At 43.7% G+C, this 16,401-nt stretch overlaps 1 protein-coding gene across 5 annotated transcripts in view; it reads right to left on the bottom strand.

The window, feature by feature from the left end:
* Nucleotides 1-2,753: 2,753 nt before the first annotated feature.
* Nucleotides 2,754-16,401, bottom strand: part of LOC114148603 (syntaxin-binding protein 4) — a 63,272-nt gene continuing 49,624 nt past the window's right edge. For 3 of the 5 annotated variants that reach the window (XM_028023997.1, XM_028024000.1, XM_028023999.1), the window contains exons 12-21: nt 16,312-16,400; nt 13,390-13,486; nt 11,614-11,741; nt 10,697-10,789; nt 9,254-9,319; nt 8,905-9,099; nt 4,787-4,903; nt 4,348-4,397; nt 4,125-4,252; nt 2,754-3,787 (exon numbers count right to left, since the gene is read on the bottom strand). In XM_028023997.1, the coding sequence (XP_027879798.1) occupies nt 3,753-3,787; nt 4,125-4,252; nt 4,348-4,397; nt 4,787-4,903; nt 8,905-9,099; nt 9,254-9,319; nt 10,697-10,789; nt 11,614-11,741; nt 13,390-13,486; nt 16,312-16,400 (998 nt within the window). In that variant the 3' untranslated portion in view covers nt 2,754-3,752. Of the gene's footprint in view, nt 3,788-3,973; nt 4,041-4,124; nt 4,253-4,347; nt 4,398-4,786; nt 4,904-8,904; nt 9,100-9,253; nt 9,320-10,696; nt 10,790-11,613; nt 11,742-13,389; nt 13,487-16,311; nt 16,401 lie in introns of all 5 variants that reach the window. The other 2 variants (XR_003596307.1, XM_028023998.1) reach the window with 2 other exon arrangements.

The raw sequence follows: 16,401 nt of genomic DNA, 5'->3' as shown, positions 1-16,401 counted from the left end.
GAATAAGCCATGTTAGAAGCTTTCTATTCAAAGAACTCTAGTTGCTGTATTAATGTATACATATATATGTTAGAAACACTAGAATCTTTGCAGCCGTTTGATGGTTAAAATCTATATTTTCATAGGAGCTTCCTCAGTTACAAAAATCCTGAAAACCCCTGAAAGCCTGATGACGTCATCTCCTCTTACTGTTTTTATGAAAAATACTCACCTATTAGGAATTAAATCATTACTTCTTAGGGTCTTTATTTAAAGAGCACTTTGAGTTGCAGATGAACAAAAATTCCAAATAAATGAATGAAAAAAGATCTGTACTTTTTGAAAAATCTCCTATTATCAGTTCATTACTTATTTATTGTGTGGCAGTTTAAGGATTACTGGATAACACCAGTAAACCTTTAAGCTTTTTTCTCAATACGAGGAACTCCTGAGTAATAATAGTCTTCAGTCATTCATGAAAACATCTAGTTTAAAGAAATGATGTTTTGCATTATGTATAAATACTTCATTGACTTATGTATTAGGTTTTTGTGTTTATGTCTGATGTATTCATATGCTAATGCTGTTGTGCATTTTGAATTGAAGAATCTGAACTTTTTTTAAATTACAGGATTAATGATTTAGTTTAACTGACGTCAAACTTAAAGCTTGTTTCTCTGTGAAGTTCCTGCCGACGCCGTCGGGCGGCTCCTCACCTGCCTCGTCCTTGTCTCCTCACCTGCCTCGTCCTTGTCTCCTCACCTGCCTCGTCTCCTCACCTGCCTCGTCTCCTCACCTGCCTCGTCTCCTCACCTGCCTCGTCTCCTCACCTGCCTCGTCTCCTCACCTGTCTTGTCTCCTCACCTGCCTCGTCTCCTCACCTGTCTCGTCTCCTCACCTGCCTCGTCTCCTCACCTGCCTCGTCTCCTCACCTGCCTTGTTTCTGCCCTTTCTGCTTTAGAAAGACAAACGATGTCATTCTCTGTTTTGAATGTGGTGCTGTAAAACGAGGGAACATTCAAATACATCTACGACTCACTAATATCCAAACGACTTAATTTGATAAACAGATGTGCCGTCAATCAAGCCCGTCGTCCTTTTTCCTCGTGATGTTTGTGTCTCTGCTTTTTGAGAGGAAAAGCAAAACGCGGCCAGTGCTGACGTACCTAAAAGATGCACCGAGGGAACAAAAGGGAAAAACTCTACAGAGACTTTTAAATCTAAAATTAATGAACTCTATTCATGCAAAAAAAAAAAGCAGAACCACTATCCTGAACCAAGAGGTACCAGAAAGAGTCACGTTTCTTGATAAGAATCAATCAAGAAATCAATACAGTCTCATAGAGGAATTTGCTGTTTATTGGATCAGACACCTTATGGACCTCTGCAACAGGGATTTGTGTGTAGGATGGCATTAATATTAACTTAAAAACATACACAAATAATTTCCCAAAGTGTCTTATTTTAGACAGTTCCATTTTCCACTACATGCACAATAAATAAACAAGTCCTAGTTTAACATTTGTAATGAAATTTATTTATTAACTTGATACTGTCTAAAGTGGCAAACTTTACAAATTTAAGCGCAGGCATTTTCCTACATTACATATAATTTAAAGCTAGCAACCGTTCTTGAATGCCTGGACGTCCCGACTATAAAGTAGCTGTAGATCTTTCCTGCTCTGTTTTGCAGCAGGAAAAGATGGTGACTGTCGAGGGGTTGATTGCCCGACCATGTCAGGCCCAATACACCACCCTGGTTCAGACAGCATGGAGGACAGGAACATAGATACAAACTGTTGTATGGAGGAGAGGAGATAAGGTCTGGGGAGAAGGCAATGAAAGCCAGAATAGTGTCAAGCAAAATGACCAACATACAGCTTGCAGCTGTTGATCAAATGGGAGTAACTACAGGCATTTCATGACTGTCTGGTCATTAAGGGAGAAGGTCTCATCGTCCCACCTGCTGCCATATTTTTGTAAGTGTGACATGCGGTTCTGTTTGAAGATTTGAGAAGTGCCTGTTGTCAAAGATGAAGCTTTGTTGTGAAAGGTACAATCTTTAAGACTCTCAATTATTACATTACACACTAGTTATAGTGTGGTCTATTAAGCTTTGCAATGTTTTGTATAAATAGTTCAGTTTTGCAAGTTTTATAGAAATGAATATGTCTAATGTGAACATTGCGTTCTGTTGTTGACAAGGATCTTATCCAAAGGCTTGTGGATTGTTCAGTGTTCATGTCGTTGGCTTGTAGAAAATACACTGTCGATTCCCACATATTGATGAGGGAATTTTGATTCCCTCATCAAAAATATGTCAGGAGTGTTGCCTTGATTCATGCATGGATGTTTAGGAAATCCTAAACCACTGAGCTGTGCAAAACACCAGGGTGGGCCTAGACCCGCCTTCAGATGCAACTCCACCTCAGAGCTTCGGCCTCACAGAGCAGCCTTCCTCCACTCAGCTCCTTCAGACTAGCCAGCAGCAATTAGCAAACACCTGAACTGAAAATCTGCTGAGCTCATTATAGAAGCTACTTCTCAGAGCATCGCAGGTGAAAATGTTGTTAAAGGGTTAAAAGAGGAGCCGTGTTGTGATGACTTCCTGAAGGCGGAGTTTCAGAAAGAGCAGGAGATTTTTAGACAGACAGAAGCCCAATTTCAAGTAATATTTCTTAAGTCATATGTGATAAACAGCATTTTTAGAACAACAGAAGGTAACAGTGCTATAAAACGACACTATGTGGTTAGAAAACACATAATACTGCCCCTTTAATAAAGAACTTATTTAATATTTTTCCATGCCTGTAACAGGTCCCCACCAGCAACAACAACAAGAAAAAGAAACACAAGTTAGATCAACAAAAAATAAAGAATCTGTGGGAAAAGACAGAAGCCTGTTGTTGTTGCGGAAACAGACAACATAGACAAAGCCCGTGATTCAGTTATCCTTTTAATATAAAACATAATAAAGAGTATGAGGCCACACTGAAGATGCAGTTCAGTTCAAAATCACACTCCATGAATGGGCTTGCAGCTGTTGGCAGAAATAAAACAAAAGTTTGACATGTAGCCTATGACTGGCTTCTGTTCACGCTGTAAAACAAGAGCACACAGCTGGAGCCAACATGAACCACTGAAGGAAACCAAGCTGGACATGACACTCCGCCCTCAGGTCCAGAACCTCTGAAGCCTTCACCTTCTAGCTTTTTAACAAGAAAGAGCACAAGGAGAGGTAACATGTTTCTACACTTTTTCTCGACAGTAACTATGTTGATGTTTGTGGCAGAGCAAGCAGCCCAGGGCAACGGGATGGAGTGGATGATGGACAGAGGACTGCTCAGCTCTGGATTGTCCCACCTAAGCAGGACGGAGCTCTCCTTCACATGCAGTATGGGGGGAGGAGGGCTCAATCTGCCTGTGAGTGGATAATTTACAAAATACATGAGAGGAGTATTAACAAGGTTTTCAGTGTTGTGCACTTGGTCATGCAGTGCCTTCAACATCATCCGCCACAGGACATACAGCAACGTTTGCTGCTGAGACGCCGGGCAGTTCTTCGGTTGCAGTCTCTAACAAGCGGGGGTCTCATGAGAGATGCCACCTGTCCCTTTGCTGTACTGGGGCGGGGGGTCGGCACTGGCTGGAGGAGGGAACAGGGGGCCTGTGTCCTGTCGGTTGGTGAAGAACGTCGTCGTCGTCGGTTTGGGCTCGGTGGGCTTCTTTGGTGACGGGGCAGGACCTCCTTCAGTCCTCCACTTCTCTGTCGCTCACACCTGATGGGAGTTGACATCCGATATGGAATCTGCAGGCCAAACATAGATGAGGACAGATGCTTGTTTACTGAATGGGGTCTTACTGTGCTTCCCTGAACAAGCTAGGATAGTTCTATAGGCTACAACGGGGGGTTTTTCAAAACACCTGAGGGTTCAGAAAGTTGGAGGGAACATGAGAAAGAAAATGGAAATATAAAAAAAAAAGTGCCAAGTACCATGCCAAGCAGAAGCACTCGCACCCATCTCTCTTCTGCACGTCGCCTAGTTCTCATAGTTTCGGACCTTACATGTGTAAATGAACAATGAGATCTACAATATTTGGACTGTAATAATAAGATGCACAGAGTTGTGTTTTATTTCATGTACCTTTATTAGCAGAAACACAACACACTCCCTCCACAAGCTCTTTGGCCTCCACAGCCAGCTGGACGGCAGGGTCAGGAAGGGGTGACAGGGTGTCAGGACTGTCAGTGGCTGGAGACGACCTGTTGCTCCTGAAACACACAACAACAGAGAAAGAGGTTGGTTACGGTGGGACATTTACATGAGACTGTAGGGTGACCTGAACGTAGCATTCGGCGTCTCTTACCCATCATCCCCTCCAAACAGGCTGGGCTTAGTCAGCACCTTGTGCACGTTCTGTTGAGAGAGATAATGGAGCTCATGACTGAGGGAGCCTAACGGAATGGAACCAGAACAAACAGAATTATAACTTGCTTTGTTATACAAACTGGATCTTTAACACTGGATCCTCTAGGAATCATGAACAGTCTCACTACAGACATTCTTTATAAGACTTTGTTCAGTTCTCAAAGCACAGCAGCTTCCTATACCACTGGTGTCCACTTGGGGGCAGGCTGGCTCCATTAATATATGAGGAGGCGGCCTGACAGTAAAAATGGCTAAGACTCTGTTCTGTCTGCTGCTCGTCTCTTTACTGTACTACCTGGCAGTGACAGCAGCAGTCATGTGATCAGTTTATACTCAATGGTTGCCATGTTGGCGATCAGGCCTGACAGCAGCTCTACCTGAGCGAAGCCCAGCAGCTTCTTGTTGGAGATCTCCAGGTGTTTTCTGCTCAGCTCCGACTTCCTCAGCTGGGAGTCGATGGAGGTCAGCTTCCTGTTGAGCTCGACCACTTCCTCCTGACAAACGCAACACACACTCTGTTAACTCGGAGCATTTTAGAAGCGCTTAATGACACAGAGACTCACAAAACGATGGGACGTTAGTCCAAAATGGCGAACGTCTTTCACATTCATTGATGTCATGTTGAAATGCCACCTGCCTGATTTTATTGCACCAGTTGTTGCCAAATCAAGTTAACATGCTGAATAAAAACACCATCTCTCCTCCCACACAGTTCACTGTTAATGCTTTGGCACCGCTACAAACATATTTTGTGCACTTTTTGACAAATCTGTATCGTTTTAACACTCTTGAACATCAGGATAATCATGTCTATGGAAAAAGAAAATATAAGCACAACCCTGAGTCCTGATTTCAGTCGTTCAGTTCAACCTCTGCAGCTACTGGCAGGTGTCTGTCGCTATCTACAGTGGAGGGGTCTTTCCTCCATGGAACTGACAGTTTCCATTGTCAGTCTGCGCTTCATCATCAGGACCATCTTCCTGATGTATTCTTGGAGCTTCAACATTTTATCTTTTAATGGTGGCTGTGATGCACACTAAACCTCTGCCTTGTTCTGTGCACTTTATGTACAGCCTGTGGATACTGGACATGGGATGGATTTCTCCAATCCACCAAATCCAGACCCAGGAGATAAAACATTTGAATGCCATGGCAACGGGGATCCAGGACACTAGGTGAGATACAGACTGCTTTGTCAAAAAAAAAAAAAAGAAAAAAGATTAACACCTGTATTTAATTGAGAACATTGGTATGAGCCTTCTGTTGGATAATTACTCAAAATGAACATCCATCCATCCATCCATCCATCCATCCATCTTCTTCCGCTTATCCGAGGTCGGGTCGCGGGGGTAGCAGCTTCAGAAGGGAGGCCCAGACTTCCCTCTCCCCAGCCACTTCTTCTAGCTCCTCCGGGGGAATCCCGAGGCGTTCCCAGGCCAGCCGAGAGACATAATCTGTCCAGCGTGTTCTGGGTCTTCCTCGGGGCCTCCTCCCGGTGGGACGTGCCCGGAACACCTCACCAGGGAGGCGTCCAGGAGGCATCCTGACCAGATGCCCAAGCCACCTCAACTGGCTCCTCTCGATGTGAAGGAGCAGCGGCTCTACTCTGAGTCCCTCCCGGATGACTGAGCTTCTCACCCTATCTCTAAAGGAGAGCCCAGCCACCCTACGGAGAAAACCCATTTCGGCCGCTTGTATCCGCGATCTCGTTCTTTCGGTCATGACCCAAAGCTCATGACCATAGATGAGGGTGGGAACGTAGATCGACCGGTAAATCGAGAGCTTCGCTTTTTGGCTCAGCTCTCTCTTCACCACGACGGACCGGTACAGTGCCCGCTTGACAGCAGACGCTGCGCCAATCCGCCTGTCGATCCCCCGCTCCCTTCTTCCCCCATTCGTGAACAAGATCCCGAGATACTTAAACTCCTCCACTTGGGGCAGGACACCCCCCCTGACCCGGAGAAGGCACTCTACCCTTTTACGGCTCAAGACCATGGCCTCGGATTTGGAGGCACTGATCCCCATCCCGGCCGCTTCACACTCGGCTGCGAACCGCTCCAGCGAGAGCTGCAGATCACGATCTGATGAAGCCAAAAGGACCACATCGTCTGCGAAAAGCAGAGATGAGATCCTAAGGCCACCAAATCAGATCCCCTCAACACCTTGGCTGCGCCTAGAAATTCTGTCCATGAAAGTGATGAACAGAATCGGTGACAAAGGGCAGCCCTGGTGGAGTCCAACTCTCACCGGAAACGAGCCCGACTTACTGCCGGCAATGCGGACCAGACTCTGACACCGGTCATACAGGGACCTGACAGCCCGTATCAAAGGGCCCGGTACCCCATACTCCCGGAGAACCCCCCACAGGGCTCCCCGAGGGACACGGTCGAACGCCTTCTCCAAGTCCACAAAACACATGTAGACTGGTTGGGCGAACTCCCATGCACCCTCCAGGACCCTGCTGAGGGTGTAGAGCTGGTCCAGTGTTCCACGACCAGGACGAAAACCACACTGCTCTTCCTGAATCCGAGGTTCGACTATCCGACGGACCCTCCTCTCCAGGACCCCTGAATAGACCTTGCCAGGGAGGCTTAAGAGTGTGACCCCTCTATAATTGGAGCACACCCTCCGGTCCCCCTTTTTGAACAGGGGGACCACCACCCCAGTCTGCCAATCCAGGGGAACTGCCCCCGATGTCCATGCGATATTGCAGAGTCGCGTCAACCAACACAACCCTACAACATACAGAGCCTTAAGGAACTCCGGGCGGATCTCATCCACCCCCGGGGCCCTGCCACCGAGGAGCTTTTCAACCACCTCGGCGACCTCGCCCCCAGAGATTGGAGAGCCCAACCCAGAGTCCCCAGGCTCCGCTTCCTCAGTGGAAGGCATGTTGGTGGGATTGAGGAGGTCTTCGAAGTACTCTGCCCACCGGCCCACAACGTCCCGAGTAGAGGTCAGCAGCACACCATCCCCACTATAAACAGTGTTGGTGCTGCACCGCTTCCCCCCCCCCCGAGACGCCGGATGGTGGACCAGAATCGCCTCGAAGCCGTGCGGAAGTCTTTCTCCATGGCCTCTTCAAACTCCTCCCACGCCCGAGTTTTTGCCTCAGCAACCGCCCGAGCCGCATGCCGCTTCGCCCGCCGGTACCCATCAGCTGCTTCCGGAGTCCCACAGGCCAAAAAGGCCCGATAGGACTCCTTCTTCAGCCTGACGGCATCCCTCACCGAAGGTGTCCACCAACGGGTTCGAGGGTTGCCGCCGCGACAGGCACCGACAACCTTGCGGCCACAGCTCCGATCGGCCGCCTCGACAATGGAGGCACGGAACACGGTCCACTCAGACTCCATGTCCCCCACCTCCCCCGGGACGTGTTCGAAGTTTTGCCGGAGATGGGAGTTAAAGCTCCGTCTCACAGGGGATTCCGCCAGACGTTCCCAGCAGACCCTCACAACACGTTTGGGCCTGCCAGGTCTGACCGGCTTTCGCCCCCGCCACCGGAGCCAACTCACCACCAGGTAGTGGTCAGTGGACAGCTCCGCACCTCTCTTCACCCGAGTGTCCAAGACATACGGCCGCAGATCCGATGAAACGATGACAAAGTCGATCATCGAACTGCGGCCTAGGGTGTCCTGGTGCCAAGTGCACATATGGACACCCTTATGCTTGAACATGGTGTTCGTTATGGACAATCCATGGCGAGCACAGAAGTCCAGCAACAAAATGAACAGCTTCTCATTTCTTAAACAACTGTGAGGAAATGCATCCTGTGGAAGTGGAAGAAATCTCAGTATGTTTAATTAGAGTGCATCAATCACAGAGAACATCTAAGGAGATTGCAGAAACTACTAAAACTGGGTTGAGAACTTTCCAACCCGTTCTTAAAAACTGAATGGATTGTGGGAAACCATTGTCTTTGAGTCAGAAATGTGGTTGGAATAAAACCTGATCACTGAACCGTTTGGCGACATCAAATAGAAGAAAAAACAACAGTAGGAGCATTTCCACATCACAACATGTAGAGAACTCAACTGACTGGGACTGAACAGCTGAAGATACTGAATGACCTGATTATCCCATCAGTGGACAGTTTCTTCCCCGGATCCTTTGCTGTTCAACATTCCCATCATCAGAAAGAGATCTTGGTGGAAAATGAATGCAACACTGGATGTAAATAAACCTTGTCATATCCCAAATGCTGATCAAAACAATGTGTGCTATAATCAAAGTTAAAGGCTGTCCAACAAAATATGAGACTTTGACTTTTGTCTATTTGGTGGCAACTATTCTTTTTGGCTACACAGTGTATATGTGCACATAGAAATAAAATTTCTATGTGCTTATTTTTTATTTTGTCATCAGGTGTTATTTTTTCTATTCTATATTTTTGGGTCACCTTTTCTATTTTATTAATCAGACACTTCTGAGAATCGGCTGGTTTTTCTCCTTCCTCCCAACAGTAAGGGACTGTACATCGAGTATTTGGACTCACTTTAGCGCCTGCTCCACAGGCTTGCCTCTTGGCGGCCAGCTGGTTCTTCAGGTCTCTGATCTCGGCCTCCAGCAGCTGGATGACTTCCTCGTAGTCCTGCTCAGCGCTGGTGGCCTGCCGCTGCTCCGCCTCGGCCTCGGCAGCCTGCAGGCGACTCTTGAGGCGGGTGTTCTCCTCCACAGTCAGGCAGGCTTTCTGCACAGATTAAAACAATGTGTTGCAGTTACAGTTTTCATGTTCTGATGTATCGGCGGTAACTAGTTAGAAATTACACTCTGTAGCATGTTTAACAAATAACTGCTCGAGCATGCTATCAGCTTCAAACACGGGAGATGCAGCGTCTTCTTACCTCAGATGTCTTCTGCAGCTCCTCCTCCAGGCTTTTTTTGCTCTGTTCTGTGTCTTTCAGAATCACCTGGGAAAGACAAACAGCAAATCAGTCCAATCATGTTCTTTCCTTCATGAAGCAGGAGTTTATAAAAAAAGTTTCGCTTTCTTTGCTGAACAGAAACAAAACTGAAATTATTATCTGTAGTCCTAAAGAACAATGATCCAGAGTCAACACACAGCTTCAGTTATTACAACTGGAAACTAGCAAGACGCTGACCTGAACCTTCAGAGCCACATAAAGACATTTACAAAGTCGCCCCTCTGTCACCTGCACAACTTTTCCAGGATTAGAGGACTAATGTCTCAGTAAGATCTAGAGAAACTCATTCAGGCGTTTATTTAGTCGCATTAATTACTGCAGCAGCATCTTCACAGGTCTGACTGTAAAAATCAACCCTTCAGCTGCAGCTGATCCAGAACGCTGCTGCTGGTGTTCTGACTAAAACCAGGAAGCCAGAGAACATCACCCAGTTTTACAGTTCTTCACTGAAAGAAATAGACTTTAAGATACTGTTAGTTATTAAACCCTGAAAGGCTTAAAACCACAATATATTAAAGATCTGCTGCTGCTGTGAGAGAAGCACCACTAATGTGGAACAAACTTCCAGGAAACTGCAAATTAGCTGAAACACTGAGTTCCGTTAAATCTAGTCTAAAGCCCAGCTGTTTGGAGCAGCTTTTGATTAGTAGTAGATGGAATCCTGGTGAATATATTTGATGTGTAATGATGATTTTGATGATGGCATTTGACAAAATGTAATGTTTATTGCCTGTTTCGCAACCGGTGACTTAAAGATGTTGAACTGCCTTGTTGCTGAAATGTGCTACACAAATAGACTTGAACTCCAGGGATGATAGATTTCTCTTCCTTCAAATCAAGTAAATTCCCAGTTCAAAATGTTAGTTTTTCTCAGATGGAGCTCAATTACAGAAAAACAAAACCTTTTCACAACACGTTTCAATGGGGTTTTGGGTCGTAGTCCAACACAAAGTAATGCAGGGGTTCTAAAGCTCGGTTCTGATGGGCCACCTGTTTCACATTACCTCCTCAGCACACTATCAGGTGAAGTTAAACACATTCTTTTAGGTCAGGTGTGTGTTAGCAGGGAAACACCTAAAACATTCAGGGTGATCCTAAAGAATCTGTGATTTTTATGTTTGTTTTTTTGGTAAAAACAGTGGCTTCTCTACCTAGCAACTGTGGGCCATAGAAAATCCCTATAGAATACACAAAAGTCTGTGGTTATAATTTGACAAAACAAGACAAAAGCTTGGGGTGTGTGTGTACTGAACTGATTAACTCTTTACTGTTGCTAAGCAGCGCAGCTGGTGATAGATCATATGCTTCTATCAAAGGAACATTGGCAATATGAAGTTGGGTTTGCAGAGAAATCAAGTTCACCTTGAGTTGCTTCATTTGGGTCTGCAGTTGCTTCACCTCGGTCTGGAACTGCTCCATCTCCTCACTGCTGTAGCTGCACTCTGATTCATAAGTCTGCAGATGCACACACAGTCAAGCATACACAGCATGAGACAGTTCTTTGCATATGTGTTTAACAGTGACTTAGTGTGTGTTCTCTAGACTTTAACACAAGGATCTTCCAAGTCCAGGCCTCAAGAGCCAGAGTCCCAGCTGATAGTCCGGTACTCGCTTCAATTGTGGACCAAAGTTGCAACATTTGTTCCATTTCACACGGCACTGCGTCAAACCAACCAAACCCTTATGAAAACCTGTTCATAAGTTCTTGGGGCGCTGCACCAAGAACTATGGAAGACAACGACATGAAAACCTCTGAAGAAGACACGGAGTACAACTTCCTTCTTCACCAAATGCTAACAAAAATGGAGAGGTGTCAGGTTTTTAGAAGTTGGAGGATTTCTCTTTTGTTATTTGCAAAGATCTCGAGCCATTCCCCACTAGAGCTAAACTGTGATGGTTTTTTTTTGGTTGTATTTACCCAAGATGCACTGTGACATAGTCCGGAGTGGTCCATGGTCCATTTGGTGTTCACATATGCATTCAACCACACCAGAATTCACTTCAACCGAATCGGAGTTTCCTTATTTGGTCTGCATCAGAGTTGAATAATTCATTCTCGCCTCACAAACGAATCGGACGTCTGGACAAACAAGCAGGAGTCGAAGCGAACTAAACAGGGTTGGTTTGATGCGACCTTGATGCGTTTCTGCTTCAACACACTTGAGCCAAATAATGAAGTTATTAGCAGAACCCTTGAGAACTTGAGACATTAATGGTCCAGCTTATTACCCATAGCCTTGGGTTGCTGCTGGTCTGAAAGACTCTTCAGAGAAACTTACCGGTGAATGAAACGCCGATGTGTCCATCAAACTGGCTGCTTCATGGTAGGAGAAGGTGAAGGGGCCCGATCCTAACCCCAAGTCCTCCAGGTCCTCCTGGAAGGTGTTCCGACAAGCTTCCACAAAATCTGAGACCGAAAAGATAAAAAGCATTGCTGCTGAAAACACAGAGAGAGCAAGAGAACAGGGAGAAATTTGAACATGCATTTACATTCTGTTTCACACGTTCATCTCCTGTGTTCTGACACGTGTCCGAACTTTAGCTTCAGAAGAAACGTTAAATAGCTTAACATCAGAAATATTCTGTATCTCATGAACTGCATTGTACTTTTCATAGAGCATGCAAATCAAAGATGAACAGATAAAAATCAGCTGATGAAACAAATTGGTCTGTTTTCAGCTCATTCAGTGCTGCTCAATGATTTCAAGGCTGGAAGTTCTTCGGATCAGAACCCACCATACCTACCCAACACCAGGTGGCACTGATAACAGTACTCATAGGAAAATATTGTCATTAAATTAAGATTTATGGTTTAAAGGGTACTGTAGCTCAGTGGTAGAGGAGTCTCTACCTGTAATCAGAAGGACCACAAGGCTCTATTCTTCTTTTTTCCTTTTATCTTTTACAACTGGGAATTATCTCGAGGAAATATGGGATTCCATTCCGTTTATATGCTGATGACTGTCTAGTCTATTTGCCCCTGATCATTCTAATCAGACTCTTCGACGGTTCTAGGGGCACCAAATTATGGATGATCCAATATGTCCTTAATCTTAACAAATGCTAGACTGAAGTGAGTTTATGTGGTTTTATTTTTATCATTAAACCTTTTTTTTTTTTTACCAAGATAAAAGTCCCATTGTTTCACAAGAGTGACTGGAGCAGCAAAAAAAAAAAGAGCTTTATAAAATATGTGAATTCATTAGTGAAGGGTTCTTGGTGTCTTTTCAGTAAATTGCTTTGACATTTATCAAAGTCAACAATTTTTACGAATAAAAAGCTTTATCTCTAACACAAAACCAACCCTTCCATAGACCGCTGCTTACATCTCCAAGGGATTTGCTGACAAGAGGTTTAATTTCATTATTTCAGAACTGACTCTTTGGAAACAACATTGCCAGATGGGAGTCATGGAAAGTGGATTGGAAGAGGAATATTTCAGATGCTTAGTGGGGGAAAAAAAAATCTAAGAGGTTTAGTGTCGCCTGGTACAGATCCGAAACGGAAAAACAGCTGAATTGAATTAAAATGTGTTTTTTTTTGTTTTTTTTAAATATAGACATGAATGTGCTGAATTACAAATCTGTTGATATCTCCGCACCAGTACAGCACACTTAAATATATCAATAGCTACTAAAACATGGTCAAACATGTTAAAACACAATTTTCATTTGTTCACACAGTGCAATTAGGAGAACAATCAATGGAAAAGAAGTGATGGAGAAACCGACGAAAACTACTTTGGTCAAACATGTTAAATAAACATCAAACCTTCTTTCAAATGGCTCAGATAATGCAGTTAGGAGTTTTTAATACAATACAGGAAATTCATCAAGAGTCTACGAGAACATTTCCCTTTGACTGACCACCTGGACACAAACAGACACATCATGCTTCCTCAGCGTGTCACCGAACAGCGATGTCACAGCCAATCAGCAGCATGGTAAGGTCACACAGGGTCAGTGATCTGACAGCATCCCCACACACACACATCGACGAGCCTGGATGCACGCATGGCTGACTTCAGTGTGAGTGGGCGTGTGCAAGCGCCTCACCTCCATAAGCCACGGTGCCTTGGGGGTCAGGGGTCAGGCTGTGCCTCAGCGTCTTCCTCTTCTCTTCACTGACGTCCAATCCGAGAAAGGACAAAGCCTGAGACAGAGAGACAGGAAAGTAAACACAGACCAAAAATACACACACAGCATGAAGGCTTATATGCTGAGTAAATCTGGGAATAATCTGCTTTCTTATCTTTAAAGGAATAAAGGACATTCCATGACAGGAACAATAGCAGACGGTCGTCAGGTGTTTTTGTTTGTGATGGATGTGTGCCGTTGAATAAACGTCTAGAGCTGGGATTTTCAAAACAGGTTCAAATATGCAAACATCTGGAATAACTAGTCTAATAATGAGCAAATCCTTTCAAGTCAACAAACAAAAAAAAACTTTAGGAATTTAATTGTTACTTTCAAATGTGTCAGTAAAGAATAAATTACACAAATTGAATCAGAAATATTAACATAATAACTTTCACATTTTCCTAAATGAAATCCCTTCATTTTCATACACAAGCACAAAGGAACATAAACTGAACTTAAAGTGCCACAAGACACTTTAGCAGCATTTGAGAGGAAACAGCAGGCTAACCTTAGCAAAACCAATATTTGCTTAAAGTGGATTTTGGGACATCTCAAATCGATTCTGAATTGTAATAAATGAAAATCGGGATTCTTATGTGAACAGATTAAATTTTTTTTGGCACAACCCTAAGGCAGACTTTCAGAATATTTCACGTCAACATTTTTCCACATTTGGTTGTATTTGGTGCAGTGGGAAATGTTTTTATATGTAATGTAACTGATGCTATTTATGAAGAAATGTGGTTTTGGTGGTTCTCTGTAGGTATGCTTATAAAACCACTTCACATTTACATTTTCATTACTTTACACACCAATTGTAGAAACAGGGAATCACAACAGCATTATTCCACATAAGTCTTGCAAACTGTCATTTTTCTCACCAATATGGTGTCTTTCCCCCACAGCAATCTATAAACTATGTGCTATTTATAATTTTTTTGCAAAGGATCCACTAGATCAAGAGAGAATTCTTCCTGTATTCTGTGTTTAATCTCTTCCTTTTCTTTATAATCCCACTAATGAATTGGTAGATTAGGGTCAGGCTACAGCTGAGCAGCATCTGGGCAACATTAAAATCAAAGCTAAATATCGGTAACAAACTGTACAGACGGCAGACAGCTGCAGAGAGAAGCAGAGAACAGAACTCATCAGTTGGACTTGGGCTGCTGAAGGGCAGCAGAAAGGAAAGAGAGAAACAGAGAAAATGTGCTGATGGTGTAAAAAGAGCCTAAAAAAGAACAGTGCAAATATAACCCAAGAAGCAATGAGAGAGAGAAAAATCGATAGAGAGGAAAAAAAGAGACACTGTGCATTAGATGACAATTATGAGATAAAGACAGTTCTGAGGGTAGAGGGACACTAAAGTGCTACATCTGTCAAAATAAGTGAAAATGTATTGAAAGACGGCTGCCTATGTGAGATGTTTCTTCATTCTGTGTTCTCTGCAGAACATGGATCCAAATAAAGTGTTAACAGCAGATGCAAGCAGAAGTTCAGAAATTTAAATACATTTTCCATTAAATTCATGATTTACACTATTGTGATATTATTATTATTATTATTATTATTATTATTATTATTATTATTATTATATTAGATCTTGATGACTACAGGTAGCCATATAGGTAAGATCCCATTCTATCCACATCACTTGTATTTATTAACCTGAACGTCTCTGTTGAGAACTGAATGAATACAGCATCAGTCTCAGCATGGCTGATGGTAGTCAGTAACAGAATATACTGTATATACTTAAGTGCTGTACTTAAGTATATATATATTTTTTAGTATTTATTTTTGGGGGAAATCATGACTTTCAATTCACTATATTTCAAAGACATATATTCTACCTTCGACGTTTCTAGGAAGCTTATCGTTTCTCGTTCCGGTCGACTCAGCGTAGCCTTTCAGTTCGCTGTTGCTGTTTCTCTTTTCTGAAATGCAACTGGCCACATGCTGCGCTCCTCACAACAAGGAGAACCAATCACAGCCGCCGCTCACACTTGGGATTTGGAATTACGTCATAAGTGTGGCGAGCTGAACGGGGGTTCACCACAGTCAAGCTGAACTCAGCAATGGAGACGGTTGGAGAAACTCCAGAAACCAGCGCATCCATGTTTGATGCTTTAATGGTAAGTATGGCATTAACTGTAGTTCCCAACGTTGCTGTTTTGCATGGAGAAAAGGTCTCTGCTGTTTTTCTTTTCTTATTTTGGCGGAGGGGGAGATTGGAACATTTTAAATACAAAAATAAATAAAACAGCTGTCATTTGCTTTATTACAGTTTCATTCTGAAGTTTTTACAGGTGGTGTAGACTTCATGTCAGTACATCATCATCTGGTTTCAGCGAGTTACAAGGTTCTGCAAAAGTCACTCAGAAAACAATACAGCGATGAACTGATACTAGTAAATACGATTTGAATACTTAAGTATTTTCAAAAGTAAGTACTTCAGGAATGTAACTGAAGTAAACATTTGACCGAGGAACTTTTACTTGTAGATTTGATGATGAGTATCAATACTTTTACTAAAGTACTAGAGCTCAGCACTTTGTTCACCACTGGTTAATAGTAAATGGACAGAACCTATAAGGTTCATTAGAGCCCCACTCACACTCGCAAACACACCCACAACCAGATTGAAAGACTGATTGAAGAGATGGATGGATGGATCACTTTGTGTTGCCATGTCACATCAAGTTCCATGCAAAAAGATTTGTGGTTATAATCTGACAAAATGTTGGAAAGTTCAGGATGTGAACACTTGTGTAAAACTCGTGAGTGAATTTTACCTCTATTTAACTCAAATGCATTTTCTAACCAGATGACAGCACTCACCAAGTCTAACTTGTCCAATTTGAGGCGAATGTATGGGTCAAGTGTTATTCTGGGTTTCGTCCCTGTTGGAGACCTTTGGCTGGTGGAACC

Source organism: Xiphophorus couchianus, chromosome 7 (genome assembly GCF_001444195.1).
Source record: "Xiphophorus couchianus chromosome 7, X_couchianus-1.0, whole genome shotgun sequence".
NCBI lineage: Eukaryota > Metazoa > Chordata > Actinopteri > Cyprinodontiformes > Poeciliidae > Xiphophorus > Xiphophorus couchianus.
The sequence above is the reverse complement of the archived record's forward strand: the minus strand, read 5'-3'. Positions and strand labels throughout refer to the sequence as shown.